The sequence below is a fragment of the Drosophila eugracilis genome, unplaced genomic scaffold (genome assembly GCF_018153835.1).
Source record: "Drosophila eugracilis isolate 14026-0451.02 unplaced genomic scaffold, ASM1815383v1 contig_1765, whole genome shotgun sequence".
NCBI lineage: Eukaryota > Metazoa > Arthropoda > Insecta > Diptera > Drosophilidae > Drosophila > Drosophila eugracilis.
In genome coordinates this window covers 2931431-2959416 of record NW_024572605.1, presented here as the reverse complement: position 1 = coordinate 2959416, position 27986 = coordinate 2931431, and the positions used below count along the sequence as shown (strand labels likewise).

General features: G+C 42.0%; 7 protein-coding genes and 2 non-coding genes across 14 annotated transcripts; 3 read left to right on the top strand and 6 right to left on the bottom strand.

The window, feature by feature from the left end:
- The first annotated feature begins 90 nt into the window (after window positions 1-90).
- On the top strand, window positions 91-15780 carry LOC108109207 (slit homolog 3 protein). The gene is made up of 6 exons (XM_017217649.1): window positions 91-718; window positions 11625-12042; window positions 12828-14015; window positions 14266-14412; window positions 14471-14556; window positions 14619-15780. The coding sequence occupies exons 1-6, from the start codon at window positions 633-635 to the stop codon at window positions 15205-15207; spliced, it is 2514 nt and encodes an 837-aa protein (XP_017073138.1). The 5' UTR covers window positions 91-632; the 3' UTR covers window positions 15208-15780.
- Window positions 7240-9377, bottom strand: LOC108108854 (lysozyme). The gene is made up of 4 exons (XM_041817619.1): window positions 9248-9377; window positions 8141-8299; window positions 7933-8085; window positions 7240-7493 (listed from the first exon to the last, which is right to left on the bottom strand). Exons 2-4 carry the CDS (start codon window positions 8286-8288, stop codon window positions 7303-7305), a joined length of 492 nt encoding a protein of 163 aa, XP_041673553.1. The 5' UTR covers window positions 8289-8299; window positions 9248-9377; the 3' UTR covers window positions 7240-7302.
- On the bottom strand, window positions 9994-11026 carry LOC108109208 (lysozyme). Its single transcript, XM_017217650.1, has 4 exons — window positions 10758-11026; window positions 10593-10681; window positions 10462-10525; window positions 9994-10392 (listed from the first exon to the last, which is right to left on the bottom strand). The coding sequence occupies exons 1-4, from the start codon at window positions 10909-10911 to the stop codon at window positions 10259-10261; spliced, it is 441 nt and encodes a 146-aa protein (XP_017073139.1). The 5' UTR covers window positions 10912-11026; the 3' UTR covers window positions 9994-10258.
- Trnaw-cca lies at window positions 12155-12226 on the bottom strand. Its single transcript has one exon. It is a non-coding gene; the product is annotated as a tRNA-Trp (tRNA).
- On the bottom strand, window positions 12542-12613 carry Trnaw-cca. The gene has a single exon. It is a non-coding gene; the product is annotated as a tRNA-Trp (tRNA).
- Window positions 15781-16268: 488 nt separating the features above from the next.
- Window positions 16269-17118, top strand: LOC108109150. Of its 2 annotated transcripts, none has more exons than XM_017217560.1 (3): window positions 16269-16548; window positions 16710-16928; window positions 16987-17118. In XM_017217560.1, the coding sequence occupies exons 1-3, from the start codon at window positions 16413-16415 to the stop codon at window positions 17079-17081; spliced, it is 450 nt and encodes a 149-aa protein (XP_017073049.1). In that variant the 5' UTR covers window positions 16269-16412; the 3' UTR covers window positions 17082-17118. The 2 variants fall into 2 exon arrangements, with proteins under 2 accessions (XP_017073049.1, XP_017073050.1); XM_017217561.1 differs by having other exon boundaries at window positions 16462-16594.
- A 1-nt stretch (window position 17119) lies between these two features.
- LOC108109148 (protein fem-1 homolog B) lies at window positions 17120-22192 on the bottom strand. Of its 2 annotated transcripts, XM_017217555.2 has the most exons (7): window positions 20208-20296; window positions 20027-20126; window positions 19439-19721; window positions 18571-19313; window positions 18089-18504; window positions 17799-18025; window positions 17120-17743 (listed from the first exon to the last, which is right to left on the bottom strand). In XM_017217555.2, the coding sequence occupies exons 1-7, from the start codon at window positions 20225-20227 to the stop codon at window positions 17580-17582; spliced, it is 1953 nt and encodes a 650-aa protein (XP_017073044.1). In that variant the 5' UTR covers window positions 20228-20296; the 3' UTR covers window positions 17120-17579. The 2 variants fall into 2 exon arrangements, with proteins under 2 accessions (XP_017073044.1, XP_017073043.1); XM_017217554.1 differs by lacking the exons at window positions 20027-20126; window positions 20208-20296 and adding an exon at window positions 21836-22192.
- Window positions 22193-22301: 109 nt separating this feature from the next.
- Window positions 22302-25973, bottom strand: LOC108109149 (maternal protein exuperantia). 4 transcript variants are annotated; one of them, XM_017217558.2, is made up of 5 exons: window positions 25555-25973; window positions 25107-25270; window positions 24894-25046; window positions 23526-24798; window positions 22302-23264 (listed from the first exon to the last, which is right to left on the bottom strand). In XM_017217558.2, the coding sequence occupies exons 2-4, from the start codon at window positions 25254-25256 to the stop codon at window positions 23548-23550; spliced, it is 1554 nt and encodes a 517-aa protein (XP_017073047.1). In that variant the 5' UTR covers window positions 25257-25270; window positions 25555-25973; the 3' UTR covers window positions 22302-23264; window positions 23526-23547. The 4 variants fall into 4 exon arrangements, with proteins under 4 accessions (XP_017073047.1, XP_017073045.1, XP_017073046.1 ...); XM_017217556.2 differs by having other exon boundaries at window positions 22302-23242; window positions 25555-25972; XM_017217557.1 differs by lacking the exon at window positions 25555-25973 and adding an exon at window positions 25323-25453 and having other exon boundaries at window positions 22302-23242.
- A 139-nt stretch (window positions 25974-26112) lies between these two features.
- LOC108108902 (MIP18 family protein galla-1) lies at window positions 26113-27562 on the top strand. The gene is made up of 4 exons (XM_017217126.2): window positions 26113-26579; window positions 26641-26753; window positions 27130-27280; window positions 27346-27562. Exons 1-4 carry the CDS (start codon window positions 26303-26305, stop codon window positions 27441-27443), a joined length of 639 nt encoding a protein of 212 aa, XP_017072615.1. The 5' UTR covers window positions 26113-26302; the 3' UTR covers window positions 27444-27562.
- Window positions 27563-27986: the final 424 nt, after the last annotated feature.

Genomic DNA, 27986 nt, shown 5'->3' with positions numbered 1-27986 from the left:
GAGGAAAACGCATATGAAATCATTCTGTTGGCGGCTCGACGTGCCTTACCTGAGCGTAGGCCGCTCAGTCGAGTTTCAGACGTCGTCGGGTCCGGTTCGTGGCAGTTGATTGCGCATAAAACTTTTGTGGCTGCCTCATGTGCAACTTGAAAACAAAGTACGTCTCGGCCCTGTGAAAATGCAAATTTGACATACGAAATTCACTCCAGTGGTGTTTATAGTCGGTCGGTGGAATTGCTCATACAGTGCTACCTGGTCGTCTACATCATCCCTATAGCTATCCCTTCGAAACTCTGTAGAGTCCTGGCGGGGGGCAAGACAAACAACGCATCCGTTTCCGGTTCTTTCTGTTGATTGTTACCTATACTTGCAGTCCCTGTGTCGTTTTTCATGAATGAAATTTTAATTTCGTGTGTGCGCGAGTGTGTTTGTGTGAGCCGTGAGTCCAGTTTGAGCCCGAACTCCAGCGGTGTCAACTGACGGCTCACCGATCGCATTGTCGTCAGTGCACCGTAAAGATCTTTATCGCATTTTAAATACAAACGTTCTGGAGCAGAAGGCAAGACCAGGTTGTCAGGTAGAAAACGGAAACCAAACATCGGCCCGGCCAGGTTAATGCGGTTTATTGTTCTATGAACGCAGCTCTGTTTAAGTTTCGCACGCTGATAAAGAGGACCTCCTCGCCCAACCCAGCCATCAGAATGTGGTCAAAGCTTAGGTGAGTCTTTCGTCTATCGTCTCTCGTCTTTGGGCTAATTTGATAGCAAATAAACATACATGTCGCTCTGAATAAAAGACACCCACCATAGAAATCGCCATTTTATCTACTCTCTCCGCGTGTGTACCAAAAATTAGCACATTTTAGTCTAATAATAGCGGCGGAATCGATGGCAACCTAATCGTAGTGTTAATTCAGCCCCGGGCGCATAATAAACTCGTATTAAAATTCAGAGATATAATGATTTCAATCAGCTCAAAAGTCATTTTACGCCGCCCAACACACGGCACTTCCGTTGTTCGCGTCTCAAATTTCGTATAATTTAACGGGCTAATGTTTTCCCAATTCACCTGGGTAGCCTCAACCGTAGTCGTAGTCGTTGCCCACGCATTTCGAGGGCTCTGGAAGAGAGACAATCGAAGAAACCCACACACGGAGGCTCCACTGTTTTTCCCGCTCAGTTTACGCGCAATTAGCGCTTTGTTGTTGCTTCTCCAATCTCTTCTAATATCATATAACTCATCATTTTCACAGCGGGCAGCTCTGAATCTTCGGGTTCAACTTACGGCGACAATGAAATACCAAAAGAAAAAGACTTTTTATTTACATTTCATTTTTGAACGCCCACAATAACAATGAAATCGGAGGAAAAAAAAGACTGCTCATAATTAATGTTTATATAATTTTTTACTGCTTTACATGCGGCTCATTAGCCGCCAGGCTTGGATTGTGGATTTTGGATTCCCCACACTCGGTTTCTGTTCTTCTTGGCTTGACACGGCAAGTTCGTTGCCTAAGTCTTTTGTTTCGCCAACCGTGGGCGACCGCTTGATGCGGGACAACAAATATATATATAGCCAAGGAAAAGAGATAAAATAAGAGACATTTGTGCTACTTACTTGCCGCTGCTGCTGTTGCTGTTGCCGTTGCTCCACAACCAGTTGCCAAATTTGGCAATGGGAGCGCAACCACAGCTGCCTATGCTGCCCACTTACTTTTTGTGCTTAAAGTGTGTCGCTGTCATCTGACGATCCAATGAGCTAATGTTTTTTGGGTCCCCCCATCTCGAACCATTCCAACAAAGATGATGCTTCGCTGACTAAGCATCTGACCAAGACAAAGGGAATGGATCTTAGGGTCTCACTAATTTCTAGCAGTGCATGCATAACTTATACAGCCATTCACTTAGCATACTCCTCCGCAGCATCCGAGCAATTTCTTGCCATACAACTTGGCTCTGTCTGGCATTTGCATTCGTGTGTGGGCAGCTCGTGGTGTGGGCTAGACCAAGATCTCTTGAATGTGGTATCTATCTGCCAACTGATGTCGCATAATATCTTTAATTTAGTTTATTTTCGTGCCCAGGTCGGCTTTCTTTTCGTTCAATATTTTCTCTAAAATTTTCATTGATTTTTTCAAATTTCCCGCCAGCAGCGATTTCCATTTTATTGGTTTGCTGTCGCTGTGTTTTGGCTCGACTTGTCTCGGCTTTCGAAATGTCGCAATTAACAGTCGATTTAGCATTATGCACATGCGTTGGCGGCCTCCTCGTGTCTCAACTGGATTTCTGAGGTGTGCGTGGGCAGTGAACTTGGTTTTTAGGTTTATTGTTTGCCCTGACGTGATGGAGGTGTTCGCTGAGGATAAAGAGGGTTATTAAAGAACTTAAAGTTTTTGGGTGGCATATAGCACCATATCTAATAACTATTTCATCATTCCATTTAAACCATTTCCTTATTTATCGATGAGGATAACTCTCAAATCAAGTCAAGTTAATCAGTCAAGTAAATCAATTTCGTAGGTTACGGAAATAATTGAAAACCCAAATCATAAAACCAAGTTTTTGGGAGAAACATAAATGCTTTAATTATCTTGATGAAATAAATTGGCTAACCATTTTCCAATATTCGCTGTAAATATTTTGAGTTTTACTTTTAAGGCATACAAATTTGAACTTAATGAGATCTTCCTGTCCTGTCTGCTGTTATGATGTGCTCGTCCATTATACAGTATGACGATCGTTTCACGTTAAGAATATATAAACACATTTTGAAGCATTAAATAAATGACCAAACGGCAAGTGATTCGAGCTGAAGGAGCGAACGGACCAGAACCCAAACAGTGTCCATAAATTTCAAGCTCAAATTGCTTTTAGTTGTTCGGAGCGGCTGCCGTCGGCCATATTCATATGCAAATGGCATACAAAACAAAAAAAAAGTCAGGCAAACTGGGATTTAAAAACAGTTTGGAGCAGAGCAAAGGCAACGAAAAATCCAATTTAATTTAAATTAAACCCAGCCTGGTCCAAGTTCATTCATGTTCATGTTCAGACAGAGGCTGAGAGGGCCATAAAGTGCAAGATTTGGTGAACGAAATCAAAATGCAGGCGAACAAAACCCGGCTTAAACGTTCCAATGGTTTGTTTACCTTGCCCCAGGGGAAAACGCTTCGAATCGGATCGGATTAGCCAACTGTTCTTCCCTCGGCCGCTTACCTATATATATTATTTTATTTTATTTAATATTATTCTGCTTTGTTTTGTTTCTTATATTGGCCTCATCCGATATAACAAAAGAAAAAACTTGCAGCGACTGCTGTCACTTATTGGTTACTTTGTCTGAGATTTGGTTAATTGTTCGAATGTCGGTACTCTTGGCCAAGCAGCTACCCACGTGTGTGTTCAATTAAAAAGTAATTTGCCCAGCACAGGCAGCTCGACAAACAAAGGCAAAAGCAGCAACAACGAAACGGCAAAAACATCGAAAACCAGAGACGACAGCCAGCCAGCCACCCACACATTTCCGTTGACTTGTCGTCGGCCCACTCTTAAAAATAATACTCACTAATTTTATTTCTCGGATTTGTTGCTTTTCTGTTTCTTGTTGCTTACAACTGAAACAAGTTTGTCAGACCTGTGATTAGCTGTTCGCTTTGACAATATTACCAGCCATTTGAAAATACCAGCAAACACACATTTATGTGCTGATGTAGCTTCAAGGAAAACGAATGTTTTAGGAAAATTACTGTCGAATATAACATGAAAATAGGTTGTTATTAAAGATTTACCTTCGCTTAAGCATTTTCTTTGCGTTTTTACCTGAGAAATTTGGTTTATCATTTACGAAAATTTTAAAGATTATAGAATATTATAAAAGTAGTATTTATTTCATACGTATATATTAATCACAATAACATTCAAGTTAATTCCCCAATTAATTCCTCTGACAAAAACGAATGTCCCATTTGCGATTGCAAAGTATTAAAATTCAGTGTGGCATAAACAAATACCCGCTTTAATAATTGACTACATTAGATTAAAAGCCGACAGTTTTTGCCACCGTTTGAAATGGCTGTCAAATAAACAAAATTAAAGAAAACGGCCTGATGAAAAAGCGCTGTGAATGGAAATATAATATTTGAGATCCTTGTCTGAATGCCAGCATCCGTTTCCGTCTTAGTAGAAAGACGATTAAAAGAGTCCAGTCATTCGATTCTAAAAGGGAAGGGATTCGTGACAAGAGGACCAGGATAGGCACCACAATTAAATCCCTTTTGCCGGCTTTTCCACACAATTCCTGTTTTCTGCTTCCCGTCCCCTTTGTAAGACTCCTTGTTCCCCTTTTCGGCATGCTAAATATCCAGGCGGACCACAATGGATGATGTTGGTGTGGCTACTTCAGTTTCGAAAGCAGCTGTTTTGGTTTTCCAGCATTTTTCTTTGTTTTTCTGTTGTTTTTTTTTGTGTGCCTCACGTCTGTGGTTGCCGCTTTTGCGTGACATTTCGACCTTTGGCTGGCTTTTGCAGCAACTTTTACTATTTTCATGCTAGGCATAAATTTCATTTGCCACACACACTCACAATATGTGGCTCGTTTCGATGCGCTTTCAACACATGAACAATGCCCCAGCAGGTTGATACCCAATATATGCCCCAAACCAAACCGAAATAAGAAATAAAAAAATAAAATAAAATAGCAAATTACTAATTTCGCCTTTGGCCTATGCAACATGTTGCTGTCATTATGATTAGCTACATGTTGCCTAATTTGCTAACTACAACAGTTGCTGCCGGTTTTGTTGTAGTCGCTCGTTTGCGGTTAAAGAGAACTAAAAAAATAAAATATTTTACGAATAAATAATTAGGCAACACAACTGCAGCTGACGCCGAAGTTGCACTCCACAAGTTGGTGCACAGGAAAAAAACGGTAGTTACTTTTATTTCGAGTAACGAACCTAAATGCTTAAACTAAAAAATAAAGATAAATAACTAATCATTATCTATTCGTTTAAAAAAACCTTTTTCAAAGAGCAACTACCATTCGTTATCTCCCTATCTACAATTACTTGCTGTATTTTTTTTTCGTTTTTTTCATTTATTGCCAAAGAAGGCGAGCTAACAAAAACGCGTTTTTAATTGTTCGGTGGCTTATCGCATGTTTTGGCCATTTTGGGAGCTCAAAAATGTGTTAAGCGAATTGGAGAGGAATAAAGACAAGAAACAAACTAATAATAATACTGGTGTGCCAGTTAAGCCTCAAATTATGTGCAAAATAAATAAGAATCAGTTTTTTAACGATTTGTGTTTAGCAAATGATTGAAATTTCCAATTGGTTTTTTAAATTTTATGGCCAGTTTTCAGAGTCAGCTGCAGAATACATATACCGTATACACACTCACACCCATTTTGCAGCGTCATTATCATATCGCTGTATCTCTTGATCTTCATGCAGCATCATCAGGCAGCGCGCTCGTTTCGTTCCAAAGAAAACGTTGCACTGCCGTTACCAACGCAATCCACTTCCAACCATTTGGCCGTGCTTACACCCATATACCATCTACCATACACAATATACCATCGCATATGTACAGTAGAGGGTTTATTTCCGTTGACGTGCCTTAATTTCAGCCAGTTTGGGCCTGCCTCTTGCCGCATTTCAGTTTTTCCTGCTTTTTGGCTCTCTGTTTTTGCTCTGATGATGATAATGGCGCTATGAGCCGAGCGCCTACACATTAAGCACCTTAGATTTCAAGATCTCAAGTTGGGGTTTCTTAGCTAAGATAGAGTTTTGGATGAAGGCAAGTTAATTTATACAGACAAAAACATACGGCTCTTAAATAGTGAAAACATCTATAAGATATGTATACCCTTACCAATTTCCTTAAGTTCCTTTACATCTTTTTTTGGGAAAGTGTATTATATACTCTCCTATACCCCGACTTAGCCAACTCGGATGTGTGGGAGCTGGCATCTCTGGGCCCAGATGAATAATCAACCCAAACTGGCGTCTCCAGTCTGCAGACAAAAAGGTGATGGCGACGACTGTTTTTGGTTTTGGATTCAGATATCCAAAGGGGCAAGGGGCAAGTGGCAGGGACACAACTGGTTGTGGTGGCTTGATTAGCGAGTCCGTGCTAAGTCTGAAGTCAAACAGACGCCGAAGAGGCAGCTAGTTGGCCAATGGATGTTTGCAGATGGATGTGGATATGGGATGTCTGTGATTTGATTGAGTCCAGTGCCCAATGCTCCCGTTGATTCATCGTCGGCGACAGGTCAGCGATGGTATCTGCAATCCTGAGAGGTGGGAAGTGGCGAGGCGTGGCACTTTATGCATAATTAGCCTCACTGAGGACCGGAGAGGAAACCAAAAAATCTGGCAGGGGTGAAGCGGAAATTAAAGGCACTCAAACGTTTCGAATCGTTGACCAGTTAGCGTGACAGAGGTGGAGTTGAGCTGAGCTGCATTTTAAAATATTTTTATTGTTGAGGATGTTGCCGGTGTGTACGCAATGGTCAACACAACACTTGACTTGTAGTTGCTGCACAGAAAGAAATGATTTGAATATATTTTTACTATAAACTGTGATTTTGAGGTAAATAAAAAGCTGTCTTGCTTGTCTCTACTAAATCTTGGAGGGTGGTGACTATTTAATTTCGTTTATTCTTGCCTCCCTAAAACACATTTTAAGTTACAACCCAATCAATTTTTCCGTGTGTGATTTAACCAGCAAAACTGAGATTTATTTTGACCACGTACATATGCAAAACGCATTCTAATGAAACCGGGCAGCCAGTGTTTCCTCTGGCCATGTTTGGCCATTGTAGTTGGCAGTTACGCTCTGATTTTTGAGCCTCCACCTGTTATTGTTTGCCTTTGGCTTTGCACGGTTCCCTGATGCCCTGCGGTGCGTTGGGTTGGCAATTGTTACCCAGAAACGGAAACGCCGCCTTTTGTTGAGCGGAAATGCAAAATGATATTGTTCGCCGAGCAGTGGCAAGAACCTTAGTTGATATGATTGACTTTGAATGGGTCTCCGGTTGCTATGTGTTGCACTGCAGCCATGGCTATCAATTACCCCACCAGTTGCAGTCGCAAATGTCATTGGAAAGTGCCATCAAGATCCCAACGCCCAGACAGAATGCCAGGTCGCCCACTTGGAAGCCCTCAGACTCCGATTTGCACTCCATGTGTGGGCATCCAACAAATGCAGATCCGAACAAGCAATTATGCAAAGCATTCACGTATGTTTATATATATATATCTTTAAAGTTAGATTTTCAAGTGGTAGTACATTGGAATGGGTGTTCAGCCAGGAAGGAAACCACGAGGTGATCGCAAAGGAGACAAGCTGCGCAGGTTGCAAGCAACGCGAAGATTGGGCAGATTCTGGATATTGCGGCAGAAGCGATCCCAGCCCTTCCAGTACTTGAAGCCTTCGCGCTCCTGAATCATTCTGGCACAGGCGATGTCGTCGCTAATATCGTCATTGGAAAAGTCTGGGAAAAAAGAATTATGTTGATATTGAATATAGAGCATCAATTTCTTAAAATTCAGAACTTAAAACTATTTACTCCACCTTTTTATCTTATATACTTTGTTCATTAAGAAATCCGAAGATTAAAAGATCATGGAGATGAACTAACCTCCGGTTTGACGAGTTTAATCAAATCTCATCTATAAACACCCACGCTTTCATTCAATATTGAAAAACTAATAAAGTAAACTTTTTTAAATGTATACTAACTAGTGAATGTTGTTCGTAAACTCATTAAATGTTGCATATAATTTATTTTATTATCTGTAGCCACTTTGAATTTAGCTTTTAATTTGCTTGAAATATAAAACGGATTCATTTCGATTGCTTAAATAATGAAAAGTAACTGCTTTTGTTAGTTTTTTTTTATTTAAAGGTTTTTAATTGTATTTCCAACTCACCTTCGCATTTCATATTGCACTGCCCTCCTTTTCGTCCTTCAGTACAATAATCCCGGCTGTTGATCTGGAAGAGACCATAGTTTTTGCTGTCGTTTTCCTTTCTCGTGATCTTTGTAGTGTCCAGGTAACTCTCGTGCTCCACCAGGCAGATCCCTGTCCAAAGTATCCTTAGTTAAATACTAATTACGATAATATGCAAATCACTTACAGCTGGAGATGAAAGTCTTGTCAAAGTTATAGTTTTCCACCAAAACGCGTGTGAGTTCACAGCGCTGATATTTCTTGGCTTCCACTTGCCACAATCCCAGCTGCAACAGGATCAGCACTAGCATAAGCCACAAACAAAGAGTTTTCATTTTCAGCAGCTCTAAAAGTAGACGACCCATCGTTCCGATTATAGGGTGTTACCTCATTATTTATGGACATACTTAACCATTCACCCAAACAGTTCAAAGAGTTCTGGTGAACGCATAATTTCTGTGCCCCCTTCTATATGCACTTCCCTATTTGGCAGCTATAACACCTGATTTCAGTTTGATTATCTAACTATGGTTAGAAGTGTTGGCATTTCTTGGTGGAGATTCTTCACAGTTCTTTAGGTTTTCACAGTTTCCCATGACAATTCTTGATTTTAACACCAAACAAGAAATTCAAAATCTCTGGCTCATAATGAACTCACTAACAAATAATCATTATTTATGCCTTTGTTTACTCCCACACGATTCTGTGGCCTTGTACAAGTTTTCTTTTTGCATCTTTATCAGTTTATATAACAAGGTTTATATGCAAGATAAATGTATCTATCAATTATGTCTTTGTAAGGAGACTAGATAAAGTTGATGCTTATTGAGTTCCCAAAGACTAATAACTAACGTATTAATTTATAATCAGGAAAATGTTTATTATAAATGGTTTTTGCCATTTTCTTATCTTGGATTTTTATGAGATTTTGTTTCGTTATCAATTGAATATTATAAATTATTTGTTTCATGTTTCGTAGAATGCCTGACTTATTCCGTATAACTAAAGTCATAAACCTATAGAACTTAAAGGTCTCATCTAAAGTAAAGTTAACATTTTTATGTAAATAATAAAAATAATAGGCATGACCAATTCACTAATAAATCATCATTTCAAGGTTACCAAAAACTAACTAAAACAAACAACTTCATTCTGGAGCTCATTAAGTATACGCACTGTACACGTTTCACTTTTTTTTCGAGATTTGCATGCAAGCGAATGTAATAATGAGATAGAGTTACTTCCTCTGGCAGAACACTTTTACTTTGGCAAACTGTTTGTTCACTTTGTTTACCTAATTAACGCAGAACAACAGCGATATCGACAGCAGGAAACGGGTTTTCTGAGGGGAACTGCGAGTATCTTTATCTTCCTACCGCGTTTCGTGAGTTTCGTTTTTGGACAACCGTTTCTATGATTTGGACAACCGATCGGTTCCGATGGGAAGCTAGCACGCCGGTGCGACGCAGCTGACCCGAGTTTAAGTACTGAACGCCCAAGTATTTCTCAGATACAATTGCGCCTCAGTTCGCTTCTGAGTCTAGGTAACTCTCTCCCAAAAACGCCGATCGCAGAGCACAGCCCATATGAATTTCGCTCGGCTGTTTGATAAAGCTGATAAGGTATGCGGCTGTCACGGTTGACTTACTACCTGAACTCTCTGACAAATCAGATGTTTTAGGGTGGTTCGGAGAGGGGAGAAACTTTCCGATTTTTCAGGTGGGCCCGTAACTCTCGGAACTTTCGTAATATTTGTGAATGGGTATATTTCAGTGATCAATCGAGTTCAATGATCTTTTCTTTATGGCACTTACAGGGGAAAATAAAAACGTTATTTAAAAAAGATTACCCACTATATTTCGAATTTTGAGATTATGAAAGCAAAGCTGCGATACCACCTAATATTCGTGGGAAAGGACTTGTTTATTATACAATTTTTTTCAATATCTTCCTGTGTCTATCAGAAGAATATAAAAAACTAAATTAATTTAAAATAAACGTTGGAGCCACCTTACTTTTTCACGTCGATGAAAGGGGAAGGGAAACTCTGAACAACTTTTCAAATTAAAATATTATTAATATTTAGTCTAAGGTGAGTGATTAGCATTTTGAAAAAAAATCATCAGCTTTGCAATTGCAATTGGCTCCAAGCTGATAGCGGGAAATTCCTGAAATCATTTTAATCTCTTGATTCGGGGAAAAATAAACACACTTTTTCAAACATAGTAACTTAAACTTAAGCTTTATGTGATTTAGTAGCTATGCATATAGTTAGTTAAGGCAAAGAGCGAGTCAAAGAGCAGTCCTAGCAGCGCGAAACATCGGGCAGCGTGCGCCCACGACATTTGCTCATCCAGCCGGGCCAGGCCTGAAATCCGTGGCGGTTGAAGATCTGCATGGCGCAGCGTGAGTCATCCGAGATCTCATCATTTAGGAACTCTGCAATGGAAAGCGGTTCATATTCATTTATTCGGCTCATACGTGGGTGTTTGGGGAATGTGGTCTCACCTTCGCATTTGATGTTGCAGATTCCTCCACGACGACCTTTGCGACACCAGTTTTTGCTGTTGATCTGTGAATTTATAGATTAGCGTTGAGCTGTTCAAAAAATAGCAGATAAGAAACTTGGCTTAGCCCACCTGAAAGAGTCCATAGCTGACACTCTGGTTGGGAAGCTGCATAGATTTGGATGTACTGCGTCCACTCTCTGCTTCCACCAAACAAACCCCTGAGAAGAAGGGATATATTTTATTGAACCCGTACCTTTGACCTTACATCCATAAGATATTGTGAACTATACTTACAGTTGGACAGATAGCTGCGGGGAAAGTCGTGACGCAACAACTCCTTAGCCAATTGGCAACGTGTCAGCAGCTTTGACTCGGTCTCCCATTGCGAAAGCAGGAGAAGATTGAGCACGAGGACAAGGGCACCACCTTTGGGCAAGTGACTGGCCATGTCGGGTTAAAAGGGTATCGATTGATTGGGACCACTGCTAATCCTTTTGGGCTTGAGAGATTCCAGAGAGCTTCCCTCCGCGGCAACTGCGAGTACTGGGCACTTTGCTACGGAATTGTTTCTACGGCACTGGATGCGTAGCGCCCGAAATCTGGGTTTTTAAAGCCTCGCACGCAGTTTTTGTTTTCTTCTGGAAATGGGAGGCGACACTCGGGAGCGGTCTGGTGACATGGATAAAATGTGCGGGTTACTCATCAATTGGGGTCACTCACAAAAATTAGAAAATGGTCTTTAAAGACCTTCTTCAAAATTTCATTAGACTGTCTTGATGTGATCTTGGTATTTAACAACTTAAAAGAAGTACATTAAATTTGTATAATAAATAAGATATACAGACAAACCCAAGATTATCTCGCAGTGCATTCAATAAATCGCTTTGATTGCGTTAAGCTGTAAATTGGCAAATTGTCTTGCAGAGATAACAATGGGAATCTTTAGCCCGAAACGCATCCACTGGATGCTGGATACAGATGCACTGTGTGGGTTTTTGTGTGTCAGAGTGTCAGTGACAACTGCGGCTTGACCTAAAAACGCACGATCTGGTGATGTGTGAGGAGTGGAGAGTGCAACCAGTGCATCCCTCCCATCGTCAAAGTGTTTTCGCTTTTCAATGCTCGTCCGAGTAATTTCCATGAAAATTTTTCCATTTACAGCCCAATTCTCATGCTCTCGCTGCTATGCGCCCTGGCAGCGGCCAATGACCTCAAGGATCTACTACAGGACAGCACCACAAGCACGACCAGCTCAACCACCCCTCCACCGGCTCCATCACCATCGCCGACGCCATCGCCATCACCAACCACACCCACCGCCTATGTGGTATCTGCAGCTGCGGTACCTGCCCCGGTTTCCGGTAAAGGAAAGTCCAAATCCTCCAACGCGAAATATGTCAACAAGAGTTCACCGCGAAAACGCAAGGCGGGACAGGTTTCGTCACTGCCGCTCCCTGTTGACGATGACCTCATGGAGTGGAAGTGCCCCAATATCACGGGCACACGGAACGCGGAACTGGAATGCGGATGCGACCTGCCCCATACTCTTCGGTGCAACATCGATCTGCACGGCATGTTGGTAAGTCATTATCTAAACTTAAGGTATTACTTAGACATATTTCATAGATTATAGTCTAAAAAGCAATAACGAAGAATGAAGGTACAAAAATATATATATTAGTCTCATCCTTTGACCCCGACGTGATTTGAACACGCAACCTTCTGATCTGGAGTCAGACGCGCTACCGTTGCGCCACGGAGTCAAGTTGAAATCAGAGTGCCTATTTCTCCTAATCAATTACTAAACTCTAAGAATAAATCAAAAATAATTAAGAAATATTGATAAGATAGGTGCATTCAGCTCTGTTACTCTCATTCCTAGCGGGTAGTCTTAATAATAATTTCATTATTCCAAATATAACTGAGGTTACATATGAGCACAAAAGACGGCCTCAAAGAATGTACGTCCTTTGGGATTATATACACATTATAGATCAGCCATTACTTTCCTTAAGCCCTAGAAAGGTTTCTGAAACTATCAGTATCTAAGATACAAAAAAGAGTTCAACTGTTAACTTTGACCCCGACGTGATTTGAACACGCAACCTTCTGATCTGGAGTCAGACGCGCTACCGTTGCGCCACGGAGTCATGCGATCTTAGATTATATAACAAAAACTAAGCTCCTGGAATAAATCCAAAATGAATATTTATAAATTCTTGAGAGAGTGATAATAAAGCGTCAATTTCATTCAAATTGCCCCATAAATTAATCGCCCTATAATCACAACACATTTACCTAGAATTTTAAGGAGAACAAACAATAGTTTTTAATTTTTTACTAACTAATTAATTAATTTTTCAGCTGCTGGCAGAAAGACTACGAACCTCTCCCTATTCGATATCCTTGCTGGATTGTTCCTTGCGCAATGTGACCTTCCTGAGCGACGCCAAGATCTTTGATGGCGTTTCGCTGCACGGTCTTGTAATCTCTTCCGGCGAAATTAAGCGAGTTCACAAGTCCGCTTTCCTAGGAATCCGAGGACCTCTTCAGGCACTGGGACTACCCGGAAACGCACTGATGAGCGTGCCATGGAACGCTTTATCTACGCTGAGCGCCTTGGAGCGTCTGGATCTGGCCAATAACAAGATCAAAGCCCTGGGAACTGCCGACTTTGTTGGTTTGACCAGTTTGGTTTACTTGGAGCTGAGCAACAACCAGATCTCAAGCATTTCCCAGCGTACATTCGTTAATCTTCGCAAGCTGGAGGTGCTGAAGCTGGGCGGGAATAGGTTGGGTGACTATGCTCAAAGTTTGAGGTCGCTAAGCCAGTGCCTCAGTCTACGGCAATTGGATCTGCAGGCCAACAACCTGAATGGACCACTTAGTGAGCAGACTCTCCCAGGAATGAGGAACCTTGAAAGCTTAAATCTTAATAGGAATCTCATAAAGAGCGTCCAGAACAAGGCATTGGCCAACTTCTCGAGACTGGTGAGCCTCTCTCTGCGCCATAACCAGATCGATGTCCTGCAGGATCATGCTTTCTTTGGTTTGGGAGCACTGGACAGCCTGGATCTTAGCTACAATGGCATCGTAGCCATCTCCAGTGCTTCACTGCAACATTTGTCCCGTTTGACCGTACTGGATCTTACCCATAACTTCCTGCGAGCATTGACCTCGGATTTGATAGCACCGTTACCATCTCTTCGGGAGTTACGTTTGGCGGGCAATGATATCTCGATTGTGGCCAGAAATGCCATGGATGGGGCTCGGGAACTTGAGAATCTGCAGATGCAGGAGAATCCTCTCTCATGCGATTGCAGCATCCGTCCCTTCGCCGAGTGGCTGCAGGAGTCCCAGCTGAAATCCAGCCTGAGTGCTTCTTGTGTGACGCCGCCAAGGCTGGAGGGAGCTCCTCTTCTCCAGGTTCCCGTGGAGACTCTCAGCTGCGACATGGACAACGTGGAGAAGGATAACGCCAACATCATCCAGCATCTGGAGACCCTGGCAAAACCAAACCAGACGTCGCCTATTAAGGACCTTTCCGAGGAGGTAAGTTTTGCATTCTGCTTTGCTTATGATTATTCTGTATTTGCCAAAAGTTTTCTTATCACAAGTTCAAGGTTATTTTGTTCGTCAGTTCTTAATTATTTTTTGAACTTTGAACAAACTTTATCTCAAGCATCATAAAAGTTAGTTACTTAGCAACTTGTCCAGTAACACACTTCCATTAACTGGAGATATTTGCTTTATAAGCATGCGATAAAAATGCCAGATGAAAAATAAATATTTATGCCCACAGATTATTCTACATGAGCTGCACTTTTCGGCGGACTATGGCTTGATCCTTACCTGGCTGCTGAATCTTAGCAAAAAAGACTATATGTGCGATGCGATCTTTGTTTACAAAGAAGAGCACATAAACGAGATTCTTATAGACAACTCACCGGTAATTAGCTGGATTATCTATATCATATTCCAAAATCTAAATCCTTAATCCCCTGCAGATCCATTGCGAGAGTAAAGTAGTCAATGGTCAGAACACAGTCAGCGTCATAGTGCCGGATAGTTCTTCTCTGGAAATAGGCGAAAGGTAAACTCCTCACTAATCAATTAATTTAATAAATATCTAACTTTCCCCTTTTCTTTTCACAGCTATCGCTTTTGCCTGGTCATGATCCAGGAAAAGAATCCAGAGGCGGATCTTAACATCGGCTGCTCAAATATAACCCAGCTGGAGAGGAGCAGTCCGGGCTCAGTTCCGTTATCCCGTCAGTACCAGCGACGTCCCTACTACAGCGCCAATGAACTAAAACCAGAGACGGTCCATGAAGCTGGTGAGGATTACCAGTTGAATCAGAGACGCTTCAATTCGGTGGTCGGAAGTCAACCCCAACAGACGCAGCAATCGACTTTGCTTCACAGCTATACGGTTATTGATTCGCTGAACAAGAGTTTCTTGCCAGGATTGGGTCTTGGAGTGCTGGTCACTTCTGTCTTGGTCCTGATCTGGGGAGCCACGAGGATCCGTCAGTCGGGCGGCAGTAATGGCAATGGAAGCGGTGGCAGAAATAACGATAGCATTGGCAGCAACAGCAGCAGTATGCACAACAATAATAATAACAGCAGGCCGGGTACTCCGACGGCCACCACCTGCTATGCCGCCTCGGATCACATAGCCCGCTTGGCGGATGCGGAAAACGGGACGCGATACCTCAAGCTGCAGGCCACGACTAGCCTGTGAGGCGGCAGCAGAAGCATCAATCAGCAGGATGTTGCACCTGCCCACTCAATAAACCATGTGATAGTACAGTAACGACTGTACCGACTTCAGTAGCTGTAGACGATATATATACGTAGTCCTAAGTTCCACTGCACTAATCCAAATAGTTGGCCCACACTAACCACCTTGTGCCATAAGATAATCGATACGTATCCCGAAACTCCCATATATTCAACTTATATATACAGCCGTGGTCAAAGGAATAGGACTAGGAATATTGGTCAACTAAGTATTTACATTTCAGTTGAAGACCATTTATCAAATAAAAACTTTCACTAAACTTTCCATTTATTCCTTTGACCTCTTCTGTCCAAATTCCTCATTTCGAGACCCTTACGTCTCATCCAGAACTAGTGTTAACTTAGTGTTACGCCTCCTTTTTGTTAGGAACGAAACTCGTAAGTCAAGACCCTTTAGAATTAAGGCTTTAATAATTTATTAACAAATTCAAAGCACACAATAGGAAAGAGAAACATAACATCAAGTAAATAAAAGTGAAATGAGAAATAAAAGCCAATTGCAATCGAAATGGAGTTCCTAAGGACAGTTGGGCAATTTTCGAGGGTCTATTTTTGGGATGGTTATGGCCGAAAGCCTAAAGGCCGCATAATGCTAAGTGGGCTATTAACCCCACAACCATGACGTAGCGTATGGCACGAACATATGAGTCAAGTGAATTAGTTAATTTTTATTCCAATGAGCTCATAGCTGCCCACATCCCACGCTCCCCAGGGAGAATAACTCCATGCATATATATATACAGAGTGCCCTTTTTTGCTCCTTATCACTCATTGCTTAATTTATCGACATATACGGAATTTTTAATGCTTATCCAGAAATCAGAGCTGTCAACCGTTGAGCTGAACTCTGGAAGTTCCCATCCTCTAACACCCCGGACACCACCCACTTGTTTTTAGCTGCGTTTCTGTTGTGGCCAACCGCTGATATGGCGACGGTCCCTCGGCAGCGCCGTTCCGACTTTCAGGCTGGCTGGCTAGTTGGGTCAGTTGTTCCGTGCAAGCCGTCGGGCGACAACAATGACCACTCGACGCCGCCAACGTGACAGCATTTATCGATTTTTGGCAACCCCAGTGGAGCGCTAGGAGCACAAGTCAAGGAAAAGTCCTAGCCTCGTCGACCCATTGGGTCGGATTAACGGCCTTCACATGAGCATGCTGGGATTTGTCTACCTGGTTCTTATTCTGGGCTGGATACTGATCGTGTTGTTTCTGAAGTGCAAAAAGTCCTTAGCCGCTCCTTTTCGCTTTGGGGAAAACTACACCGATGCTATCGCAGATACTGGTATAGTTCTTCTTTTCCTACGTGGTTGATACTTTTTTACCATTAGGTAAAATGGTTCGAAAATAACCATAATAATTGCGATTTCTAATTATTTTCGTTATCAGTTAGACAGAAATATTATCTAATTAATAACCAAACTGATTGTGACAATTTCTCCCCAGAACGTCGTCCCTCTGTCCACGTAATCCAGCTGCAGCACGATGATGTGGAACGCGAAGATCATTATATGAACAACTTTCATCGAAACACAGAGAATCTGCAGCGATATTCTCATCGCTCGCAACGCTCGACTTTGGAAGAGCGGACTATCGAGAGAACATATCCCACGGATGCCGTGATAAATCCTGCCTATATGCACGATGAGGATTACGTGATCAATGGTGAGTTCAAATCTCTTAAATATTTTTAAGAGAGTAAATAATAAAGATGTATCTAAAGCTCCTCCGCCATCCTATGAGGAAGTGATGCGCCAGCCACAAGTGTATCCTCAGGTTCGCCACAACAACCACAAGATCAGCGATGCTGACATCTAGCCAAGATTTTTGGATTATTAAAATGTATATAAGCGTACTTTGCCTTGGTCAGCTGTGATTTATATATTTTGGTTGGTTTTTTATTTCACTTGCACCTAAACAACATAATCAATTCGATTGATTCAACTTAGGTGGCCTGCGCCATCTTGCACTGCGAATAATAGTAGTTTTACATAAAAAATGTACAAAATGATTTTACATAGGTATGATTAATAGTTATGATTATGATTAATGATTACAAACAAACAGTCAGTCCACGTGTGCGGTTGTTACAGATTGTAATTGTAAATAAATTAAGAGTGAAAAATACTAAATAAAATGTGTAAAAAAATAAAACATTTCCCTTTGCATTCTTTTGGCTAAATTAAGTCACTAAATTCGATATATGTATCTCGTACATACAGACACCCAAGATAATTGATACATAAATGTGTTCCAACGTGGCTTAGTGTATTCACAGTTCTAATTACTTCAGTTGCGGCTTATGCCTTTGGCAATCTACGGGAGAACCTTGTGCACGCTGTGCATTTGTATGAAGGCCTCCAGTTGCGTGGGTATCAGACCCTTGAAGTTTAGCCGGTTAGTGGCTATGGTGCGGGCAGCCAAACACTTGAGGCTGGTGTGGGCATTTTGATGACCGTGCAGCCGATTTGCCAATATAGCTATAAATGGTAAATTTATTAATAATGTTAAGTTGAGTTTAATCCATAAACTTACGTTGCTTGCAAGCTGTAGCCGCTGTCTGTCCCGCCGCATTTACCGCATCCAAATGTGCTCCTGCCTCTACAAACAGTTGCAGAATACGCGCCATCTCCGCTTGACGATCCTGTGACGTGTTTATTTTGGTGACTAGGATATGCAAGGGAGTGTTTCTAGCCGCATCCACAGCTACCACGGAAGCTCCACAGTGCACCAGGACCAGAGCAGTGGCATAGCAGGGGAATCTTAAATTGAAAGATAAGGTTTAGTCTGAGAATATCATTATCCTCTATGAATCTTAACCCTACCTGCACATTTCATTCGTGTAGAACTCATCCACCGGCATCACTCCATTAACCGCGATGTGCAGCAGCGTTTGTCCATCTTGCAGACGAGTGTCGTTCTGTATAAACTTGCGCACTACCAAGAATAGTTGCTGAATATGCTCCTCGTCAATGTTCTGATCCCTCTTTCGTCTCGCCAAGTGTGTCACGATTTTAATCAGATATAACGCCGTAATGCAGTTCTGATTATTTTGGTCCTGCCACAGACTAGGGCAAGCATTGGGTTTTGCTTCCTTTATTTTAAGCTTATTGTTCTCGATCTCCTGTTGGCACTTGGCCAAAACGGGCAAAACGTGATCCAACGTAAGGTTGTGGTTCTCTACCCGAAGAATCTGGGCAAATAGCTGGGCAAAACGTAGGAGATCGCGATCCACAGAAACCTGTCGAATATTAAACATTGAATAATAAAATCATCTACATATAAAGCGTATCAAGGTCACACTCACATTATTGCGCATTCGAAGATCTATGGCGTAGTTCCAAAGCACCTGGCACTGGTAAAATCTGCCCTGATCCGCCATCACAGCTCCCCGATAAATGATTGCCTGAGGCAGCTCCGGATTATTGCGGCCCAGTATGCGTTCCCTTATGGCTAGCGACTCCATATGTATGGAGTGATGGTTTAGTTTTATGGCATAAAGTTCAGGTAGGTTTTCAGTCTCAAACCAATTGTCGTAGGCAGGCACAGTGGGCTGAACTCTCTTTCGGATCACACCTCGTGGATTGCTGTAACGTAGCTGCATGGCTCTCAGCAGATAGCTATACGCCTTATTCACATCGTACTTAGTTTTGTCATTCGCATATGTGGCTCCTAGCAGCTCCAGAGCTGTAATCTGTTCCTCTAAACTCATCAGTCCTGGTCGTTGGATGAACGCCTCGAGGACATCCTCGTGAAGACGTTCAGCTGCTTGCAAAGCGGGTGTGATGCCCAGCTCATTCTTCTTAAGAATGGCTCCATGGTCCAGCAAGGCCACCACCACATCGAGGTGACCGCTCTCTGCCGCATAGTGCAAGGCAGTAGCTCCACACAGGGCCTGATCATTGGCTCTTGATCCATTCTGAAGTAGGGTGTTTACCACTAAGTGGTGACCCTTGTAGGCGGCAATCATTAGCGTGTTGTTGTTAAACAAATTCGTGGCATTTACGTCAGCTCCATTATCAATAAGGAATTCCACGATGTCTAAGCGACCTGTAAGAGTATTCATATTAATAATAATATTCAATATTTATAAGAGATCTCATATAGGAATATTTAGCTTTTATTTGTTTGCTTAAAGTCCAAACTTCGAGAGAGGACATCGAATTGATTCTTACCCTCATAGCAGGCAGCTCTCAGCGGTGACGACTGCGCCTTGGTATTGTGATTGATGGCCGCTCCCGCTTGGACAAGCATCTTAACTATTTGCAAATGCCCCATTCCGGCAGCCACCCACAGAGCGGTGGCTCCGTAGACCACCATTCCGTCAAAAATGACATTGCACTCACGTTCCAAATCGACGTCATAGTGGGACAACAGGGTCTTGACGAATTTTACGTTGCCCGACATTGCGGCCATGGTAAGCGGGGTCAGCGATTGTCCATCTGGTTGATCGAAATTCTGTAGGATAAAGAATATAGAAAACAGAATGTTAGATGGGGCCAATGAAAACTTATGATGTGCGTGCGCAGCCGTTTCACAGTCAAGGTCGGACGAAAATAGTGCGTTGCGAGTGATAAATGTAAGGTAGAAAATCTCTGGGAAAACGGGCTTGCGTTCTTTGTTCTTTGTGCTTTACATGGTCGAAAATAAACATGGGAAAAACAGCATCCAGGCCAAAGTCCATAAACTTGGCTACTGCGTTGTGCCACGGAAATAGCAACATCTGGATCTGGGTCAAGAAACTGCTGGTAAGGGACACTCACCGCCGGATACGTGATGTAGTTGGTCACAGGCAGTGTGTCGCTAGCTCCACGCCAGAATCCGGCTCCCGGCCAAGCGGACTCATACCACCGCTTGCGAGTGCTGCAATTAGTTTTTATGGGGAAAAGCGGTTTGATTTGAAGATTTTTGTAGCTGGAGCTGGGCTATAAATTCATTTATTACCGATACAGCTCCGCGTGCATGGCCTGGAATCTGAATTTTAACTAGCAGCTGCCTGGACAGTGGAGGTCCGAGGACCGAAAAACTCGATAAAACTTCGCCAGGCTCACGATTCCATTCTCAACCCTAAGTTTGCATACGCTGCCAGTTTTTGGGGGTTGAATCGTATTGAAACGCATCAAGAGGGAGCGATAGATCCTGCGCAGGGCCAAACAGCTGTTTGCGGAGAGAGGTCCTTGAGGGTTTGTTTACCGCCCGCAGCTGTTCGCCTGCATTCCTTTGAGCCATCGCGGCTCAGAGAGAGAGAATGAGGCAAAAAGAGGGGGAGTAGATGCAAAGTCAAACGCATTTCTACACAGAAAACAAATATTAATATTGATGAATATCAATATTATATTTTGCAATTTTAAATTAGAATTAAAAATAAATATTTTTAATATATGGGCCATGGACAGTGCCGCTATATTTTTGACCATCACAACAGCTCTAATTAAAATGTGAAATCACTTTAAATACATTTTCAATAGACCTGTTCAATATTTATTTATGATCAGAGAAAACTTTTTCAACCACAAGAAATATATACAATATATATGTATATTCTGGATCAGCAACAAAAGCCAACCAACCAAATTGATATTTGATGATAGAAAACTGTTGCTTATATACCAAATGCGATATGAATCAGACTTTTTTCAAGAGCTTTTTAATAAAAACAAAAGTCGGTGAAGAGGTTAAAAGTATATAGAGCATTCTAGTATATAAAACATTAACTGATTGCTAATCTTTAAACAACACTCAGCCTCTAAAAATATTATGAAATTACTCTATTGCATTATTTATGAGAGACCTATGTTTTTGCTAACAAGTTTGATTAGATTACGACGCAGCAGCAAAGGTGTGAAAATATTTTGTTAATAAACAAATTAATAAACGCACGTTTTACGGATTTCAGGAAACTGCATAGCATTACGCCTGGCATCAAGCCAATTCCGTGTCCAGATAGCCACGCCACCCTGAGTAATTGGTTAAAGATGGACCAAGTGTCATCCACTTGATATCCAATTGATTGCGACTGTGACTTTTGGTGCCTTAAATAGTGTTTGGATCTGTATTGTTCGGTCATTAATGGGCTGCGATTTTGCTTGTCTTTTTGGCAGGCAGTAAAGTTATAAAAACACAACAAATACTAGCACAGTAAACACCCCTTAAGAAATAAAAGCTTCAGAAAAGGACTATTATATTATCGATCACTAGTTCAAAATAGTGCTTAAATTCCAAGTGTCTTTAATTATTGTTTACGAATTGTGGTGTCAAAAAAATACGGTGTTCAGAATATGAAAAGTTAATAATTCGGTAATATTATCGTTTAGCGGGTTTTTCCTGTATAATGAAAAGAGCATGTGGCAGCCCCCTCTCACACTTTCTCTCTCATAAACAATGACAAACCAAGTAAATACCGACATCAAAAAACCAGCAATGGAGCGTATAGACTCGCTCTATGCGGCAGCAGACTTTGTTTTTACATATAACCGAATAATACGTATACGTGCGGCGGCGATTTTCATTAATGACGCAGTAGTAAATTCAGGCAATTACGCAAAAAGCCGTTCTATCCAGCGGGTACTTACTGTATTGACCAGGTGGGCTTGCACAGCCCTGCAACTAACGGTGTTCAGAATCTCGACGAAACTCAACATCTGGCCACTCCTGGCCGCCAGGTGAAGGTTGTTTAGCTGGGAAAACCGAAGGCGCGGCTCCTGAGGAAACTTGGCACGGAGCTCCTCAGAGATCTCCACCAGCATTCCGTGAGCCATGTTGAAATACCAGAAATCGGGCGTATAACCATCGTATATGGAAGTGTGTTCCTCATCGTGAGGCTCTTCCGCCGGATCGACCTCCATTCTGGCCGAGATACGCGAGATATTGCACTGATTGTGATCACCACGAATGAAAGATCCACGGGCCCATTCTTTCCAGTCGCGAATACGGCCTCACTTAGCGATGCACCTGCGCCAGGAAAGCAGTGACTGAGCGATAGTCAGTCGATTTATTTGGAGGGAATTTCAAATTCTTTACATTAATTTTCTTTTCAAATTTCTTTACATTAATGTAGTTTATTTACGCTTTTATAAAGATCACGTTTGCTTAGGATTTAAGTGTATGCAAATATGAAACATTTATGAAATACAGCTTGAAGTGTACTGGGTAATGCAAATTTAAGTTTCTTCTTTCCTCTCATTATATAATGTGCGAAATAAATGATTGATACCTTTAGTTGTGTTTACTTCTTACGTTGTGTGCGTGCGTGCTTGGTATTTGATATACAATATTCTGTTGTCATCGTGTACATTAGCTTCGAAGTGAAAGTTCTCGACATTGGACTAGGCCTGATTCTGTCTAGGTTAATAGGTTCTGATGTGTGCTTCTAGAGACCTGTCCAATGGAAAATTTTCATCGAGGCGTCTCGTTGGCTCATATTTTTCCAATCGCCCATCTTGGTACGACATTGTGCATTTGTTCGCCTGGAAAACTATGCCTAAATCCGAAAGCCGTCTGTTTTATACTATAAGATCATAGTTCGCGGGTTTGGGTTTTTCTCCGTTATTTTATAATCGTACGATCAGTTCTTTGAATATACTTGCATATGTGGCTCCAAAGTGTCGACCTATAGTCCTAGTGTTATTACAGTGGGCGCAGCATCCTCATTTTCTGCATATGGTGAGTTTAAAGTTTTAAACGTCTCGATTAACATTCACTCGTTTTTAAATAGTTGATTAACGATGTGTCATCACTATTCAACAGTCACGGTTTACGTCACGAGTCACGGTTCACTCACAGAAACCATTCACCAACGCGCTCGCGAGCGTGTTATGTAGTAGTGTGCACGGGAAATTTGGTTTCCACTGGAATTTTGAGCTTGTTTCAAATCTGTGCTAGTTCTTCAAAAAGGAAAAGGTTCGCATAATATTCCGATCTCCGTACCCAATTCTTGTCTTGTCTTCTTGTGTTATGCTCATCATCCAGTTTTTAATTTACTGAAATGGGACAAAAATATACCTAAATTTTTTAAAAATGCGTTAAATACTGCAGATTTAAAAGCACTATTCAAATCTAAAATACATTTACCTTGTAAGCAGACTATTTTTTTAAGCAAAAGATTATGGATTCTATTTTCCATTCGATTTTATATAAAAATTCAATAAAAATACAAGCGTATGTATCCATAAAAATAATCAACAATCTACTCGAGGGACGAACCCTCGTTAAATACTTGATCTACAAAGCAAAATAACATAGGATTCTCTATGAGATATTTACTTTACGGAGACACCAGAAGAGTTTAATTGGAGGCCGTGATGGCCACTGGGGTTGGCGTGGGTTGGGCCACGACCGGTGATACCGAAATTGTAGGAGGCGCCGAATTGTTTAGCTCGGCCTTGCCAGAGGATGATGAATCTGCTACCTTCAGTCCATTGGGGGTTCCACCCAAACTGTGACGGGAGTTGCGCTTGCGCTGCGAGCGCGACGACGTCTTGTTTGGTGAAGGCGTCTTTGTTGTAGAGTCCGGCACCGAAGACACACTCTGAGACTTATCACCTCCAGCTCCGAACTCTGTGCTGGCGGACCGGGAACTGGCTGGTCCTCCATTCTTAGTCAGCTGCCCATTGTTGCGACGATTACGGCGGCGATTGTTGGTCGACTTTACCACCGGTTTGATCGTGGTCTTGTTGGGATCGAAGTAGCTGTCCAGGAGCTCCAAAAGCTCTGTCTTATCCTCGCTCTTAATCGTATCAATAGACTGTAAAGCCATATCCAATCCCTCGATACGTTTGTCTGCCCAGATGGCATTGAGGGTGTTCAAATCAAAGCCATTCTCAGCCAGCACAATGCGGAACTTAACAGCACGTACTCGGTGATACAAAGTAGTCTTGAAGTAGTTGAGGAACAACGGGCGGAAGGAGTTCTGACGCTCGAGGTTCTCGTTCTGGGTGTCCAGCTCCTGGATATCAGATCCCACCAACTTGGCAAATGGCTTAAGAGCGTTGAACATGTTTACCAATGCCTCCGAAGATTCTGGTTCTGGATTACGGTCAGAGTTGCTCAGCTGAAGGGCCACATTGAAAGCCAATTTGGCCCGAACACTGGCGTTGCCATCAAACAGGTCCTTTTCGACCGGAATACCATTCTTAGCCGATCGTTTATCTCCGATGTCATTGGTATCGATCATGGTGCTGTCGCTCGGAGATGTCGATGCGGATCCGGATGTGGATGCAGAAGCATTGGTTTCGTCCTCCTTGGACTTGGATAAGATCTTGGAGAGCTTGCGCAGACTATAGTGCTTGATGTTGGTGTCGCCCATGGAGGCCTTGGCCAGACTGAGGCTGTTGGCAAAGGACTTGACCGACTTAGTAAAGCGATCCAAAAGGCCATATTTCTTCAGTGACTCCAGGATCATGTAGGGAATAAACTTGCGCTCCTCGTGATAGAGCAACACGATTCCATCTGAGCCAGGGCCCGCCTTAGCCTTCAGTTGCTCAAGCCAGTTGAGAAAGTCCTTTAGGGCAGCAATCTCAGACTTTGATTTGATGATCTATTGGAGAATTGAGTGGTTTTAGTAAGTACATTTTTTTCGGTTTACAGGAATATTTTGGTATAAGTATTATAAGAAGTTATACTCATACTTACCTTGTATGTCTGCATCGACTTCAGCATACGATAAAAGCCAATCGAAATAACACGAACTTGATGGCGCTGGCGCGCAGCTGGATTCAGATTCATATAGGGCATGATGTACTGCTCGAAGTGGTCGGTGGGAGTGTACGCGGCCAGCTGGACAATCTGCGGGTTTATTGAAAGTGGGGTTAGGTCCGAGTATCGAGTAGAAGTAAGGAAACCCACCTCATCGATAAGACGACGTCCAGTGGTGTCAATGTCGACGCCCACTAGGATATAATTGCCGGCCGGTAGCTCATCCTTGGTGACCACAGGCACTGAGGATTGATCAGCAGCGGCAATGGCCACTCCAGCATCGATATTATCGGCAACCATTTTTATTATATGATCTGGAGAATAAAATATAGAAAGATACCAAGTATTACATTAGAAGAGACTCACTTAATTTTTTATGTTTTATTTCAAAGAAATAATTTAAACTTGTGAAACGCGAGCCGCTTTTCTTAGATTTTGTCTACGAAGTGACAGGCAGCAAGTTTTCGGGTTTATTAAACTGAGGTTCTAGAAGGAATTAACAGTTCTCTTCCAGGAGCGCCATTTTCTTTACATCACTCTTTTTACTTCAGACACTTTTTCACCACAATCACTTTTAGCACTTTCCCTTTCCACTCACCTTTATTGAACTCCTTTTTCGTGTTGATTTCGATGGGCTCTTTCGCTTTTTACGAACTTTTTCCTTTATTTTTCAAAAGGGTAAAGCGAAAATTGCTTCCGTTCGACGAGCTTTCACAAATAAGAAACAAATCGTACGACTAACTAAAACGAAATGAATTATTTGTTAACGCAGCCGACGGGCTTGAAAATTTGACGAATTTCTGCGTTTGCACAGCCTACTAACTGGTGATTTTGACTTAAGTACGATGGGTTAAGTAGTTGCAATTTGTTGCATACTGCTATAATGCCCACTGTGCAGCCATGCACAATTTTAAAGTATTTTTTGTTAAAAAAAAAATATTATACTGTTTTAATTGCTGAATATTGTTTTGCAATGATTAGCCGGCAAAGCTTGTTGGCTAATAACAAGCGTTAAGCCAAAAGCGCAGACAAGAATTGATAAGGAAAATCAGAGTTGTCACGTTTCAAATATTTGCGGAAACAGTTATATCTATCGATATCATCGATAACATCATCGATTGATCTAACAGCTATAGCCAGCTGTGTCTGGCAGCCCTGGTCTTCATACAAACAAAAATCAGCTGCTGTTTTTGGTTATTTCAACAAATTGTACAAAATAAACAAGAATAACTGGGAAAATAAAGTATCAGGTCAACGAATTATGCTGCACTGATTAACCGAAAACTAGTGCGCACAACGGTAAAGATAAAACCAGCTGAGATAACGGAACACAAAAGGTGCCAAACATGTTGTCCTACATAAAGCGCAAGCTCTCGGAGTCCGACAACGGCGTCAATACTGTCGTAACCGTGACGTCGCCGTGCGGCGGTACGGGTGGGAGTGGGAGCGGTACGGGTGGGAGTGGAAGCAGCAGTATCAGCGGACGCAGCCAGAACACTGACGAGTTAGTGCGCAAAACGAGCCAGATGTCGATGGATGATGAGGCCATTGCCTTTGGGGAGGACGCACTGCTCCATGACCTGGGCTACAAGAATGCCACGGATCTGCAGGAGACCATCTACGGTTTGATTTTTACCTATAATAGATAATAGAAATTATGTAATTTTCCGTTGCCTTTTCATAGATCTGTTGCGCAGCATTCGGGACCCAGAGAAACCGTGCACTTTAGAGGACCTTAACGTTATCTACGAGGATGGAATATTTGTGATGCCACCAACGCGCTCAAATGTCTCAGTTGTACGTTATTCAAAATCTCAAAAAGTTATTTATGCTAAAACGAGTTTAATCTCATAGTTTATTTCATCATTAAGTTTGTTTATTAATGCAGATAAATGTTATGTGTAGGGTTTACTATTTAGTTATAATTCTTATCTTTACTTAGCAGGTTTAAAGGTCGATATAATCTTTGATCCAATGCTAACTAATTAAAAAGGAATTTTAAATTATTTTAACCTTTCTAGGAGTTATTTTTTGTAGCCATTGGTAAAATCGTTCCTAAATATTAGCTATTTAAAACATTTTCTACACCGCGTTGTTCGTTACATAATACTTTAAGAGCATATTAGCAATATAACTTCATACATTAGTTAATTTGTTTTTTTAATTATTTCAGGTACGCATCGAGTTTAATCCCACAGTGCCGCATTGCTCGCTGGCCACGCTTATTGGACTCTGTATACGCGTGAAAGTGGAACGTGGACTGCCCCACAATATAAAGCTAGACATATTCATTAAAAAGGGTGCCCACCAAACAGAAGAAGAAAGTGAGTTTACCTTCTGATATACCATTAATGGATAAATTCTAATTTAAATGTTTTTGCCTCATTAGTAAATAAGCAAATAAATGACAAGGAGCGCATCGCGGCGGCCATGGAAAACCCAAACCTGCGGGATCTGGTCGAGAATTGCATAAAGGATGAGGAGTAGCTCTCTTGGCTTTGGCTTTCTGTATATAGGGAACTTGAGAGGAATGTCTAGGGTTAAGAATATCAATAAGTTGTGTCATGGACTGTTTGCCAAGCATTAAAGCTCTTTAAATCTGTTAATCGCTGGGTTGGGGCATTGCGATCCCACCGGAATATCGATTGCTTAACGTCCTATCTATTTTCCTCGTTTTGTTTACTGATAAGGCGAGGGCCCAACGACGCTTATTGTTTACATTCAGCCGAAACGGTATCGCAGTTTGACAATTGGGCCGAAGAAAACCGTGTGCACACCGCTGTCATGGCGGTTGAATGAATCGAAATCAAATCGTACTGGAGGGCCGGCCATGTTGGGCATGAGCATGAGCATGACGAGCACGTATTATCAGCTCCAGAAGAGTCTAAAATGTTTGGGGCGGAACAGGGCACTCACCTGTCATTGCCGCTGTTAAGTTGAGTGCATGACACACATTCGACTCGGCTAATTTCCTTGTAACTCTCCGGTTTCAGTGAGCACTTTGTTGCCACGACTGTTGCCGCTGTTTCT

Bases quoted from the DNA above. Each gene is read 5' to 3' on its own strand.
- LOC108109208 (XM_017217650.1), bottom strand. From the start codon at position 10,911: ATGGCCAGTCACTTGCCCAAAGGTGGTGCCCTTGTCCTCGTGCTCAAT. The intron at 10,682-10,757 runs GTAAGTATAGTT...CCTTCTTCTCAG, and splicing joins CCGCAGCTATCTGTCCAACT to GGGTTTGTTTGGTGGAAGCA. The intron at 10,526-10,592 runs GTGGGCTAAGCC...ATAAATTCACAG, and splicing joins TCAGCTATGGACTCTTTCAG to ATCAACAGCAAAAACTGGTG.
- LOC108109149 (XM_017217558.2), bottom strand. From the start codon at position 25,256: ATGGTTGCCGATAATATCGATGCTGGAGTGGCCATTGCCGCTGCTGAT. The intron at 25,047-25,106 runs GTGGGTTTCCTT...ATAAACCCGCAG, and splicing joins GACGTCGTCTTATCGATGAG to ATTGTCCAGCTGGCCGCGTA. The intron at 24,799-24,893 runs GTAAGTATGAGT...ATTCTCCAATAG, and splicing joins AGTCGATGCAGACATACAAG to ATCATCAAATCAAAGTCTGA.
- LOC108109207 (XM_017217649.1), top strand. From the start codon at position 633: ATGAACGCAGCTCTGTTTAAGTTTCGCACGCTGATAAAGAGGACCTCC. The intron at 12,043-12,827 runs GTAAGTCATTAT...TTAATTTTTCAG, and splicing joins TCGATCTGCACGGCATGTTG to CTGCTGGCAGAAAGACTACG. The intron at 14,413-14,470 runs GTAATTAGCTGG...AATCCCCTGCAG, and splicing joins TTCTTATAGACAACTCACCG to ATCCATTGCGAGAGTAAAGT.
- LOC108109150 (XM_017217560.1), top strand. From the start codon at position 16,413: ATGAGCATGCTGGGATTTGTCTACCTGGTTCTTATTCTGGGCTGGATA. The intron at 16,549-16,709 runs GTATAGTTCTTC...ATTTCTCCCCAG, and splicing joins CGATGCTATCGCAGATACTG to AACGTCGTCCCTCTGTCCAC. The intron at 16,929-16,986 runs GTGAGTTCAAAT...ATGTATCTAAAG, and splicing joins TGAGGATTACGTGATCAATG to CTCCTCCGCCATCCTATGAG.
- LOC108108854 (XM_041817619.1), bottom strand. From the start codon at position 8,288: ATGAAAACTCTTTGTTTGTGGCTTATGCTAGTGCTGATCCTGTTGCAG. The intron at 8,086-8,140 runs GTAAGTGATTTG...TACTTTGGACAG, and splicing joins CAAGACTTTCATCTCCAGCT to GGATCTGCCTGGTGGAGCAC. The intron at 7,494-7,932 runs GTGAGTTGGAAA...CTTTTTTCCCAG, and splicing joins GTGCAATATGAAATGCGAAG to ACTTTTCCAATGACGATATT.
- LOC108108902 (XM_017217126.2), top strand. From the start codon at position 26,303: ATGTTGTCCTACATAAAGCGCAAGCTCTCGGAGTCCGACAACGGCGTC. The intron at 26,580-26,640 runs GTTTGATTTTTA...GCCTTTTCATAG, and splicing joins TCTGCAGGAGACCATCTACG to ATCTGTTGCGCAGCATTCGG. The intron at 26,754-27,129 runs GTACGTTATTCA...TAATTATTTCAG, and splicing joins CGCGCTCAAATGTCTCAGTT to GTACGCATCGAGTTTAATCC.
- LOC108109148 (XM_017217554.1), bottom strand. From the start codon at position 22,108: ATGGAGGTCGATCCGGCGGAAGAGCCTCACGATGAGGAACACACTTCC. The intron at 18,505-18,570 runs GTGAGTGTGACC...AATATTCGACAG, and splicing joins ATCTTCGAATGCGCAATAAT to GTTTCTGTGGATCGCGATCT. The intron at 17,744-17,798 runs GTAAGTTTATGG...TACCATTTATAG, and splicing joins GGCTACAGCTTGCAAGCAAC to CTATATTGGCAAATCGGCTG.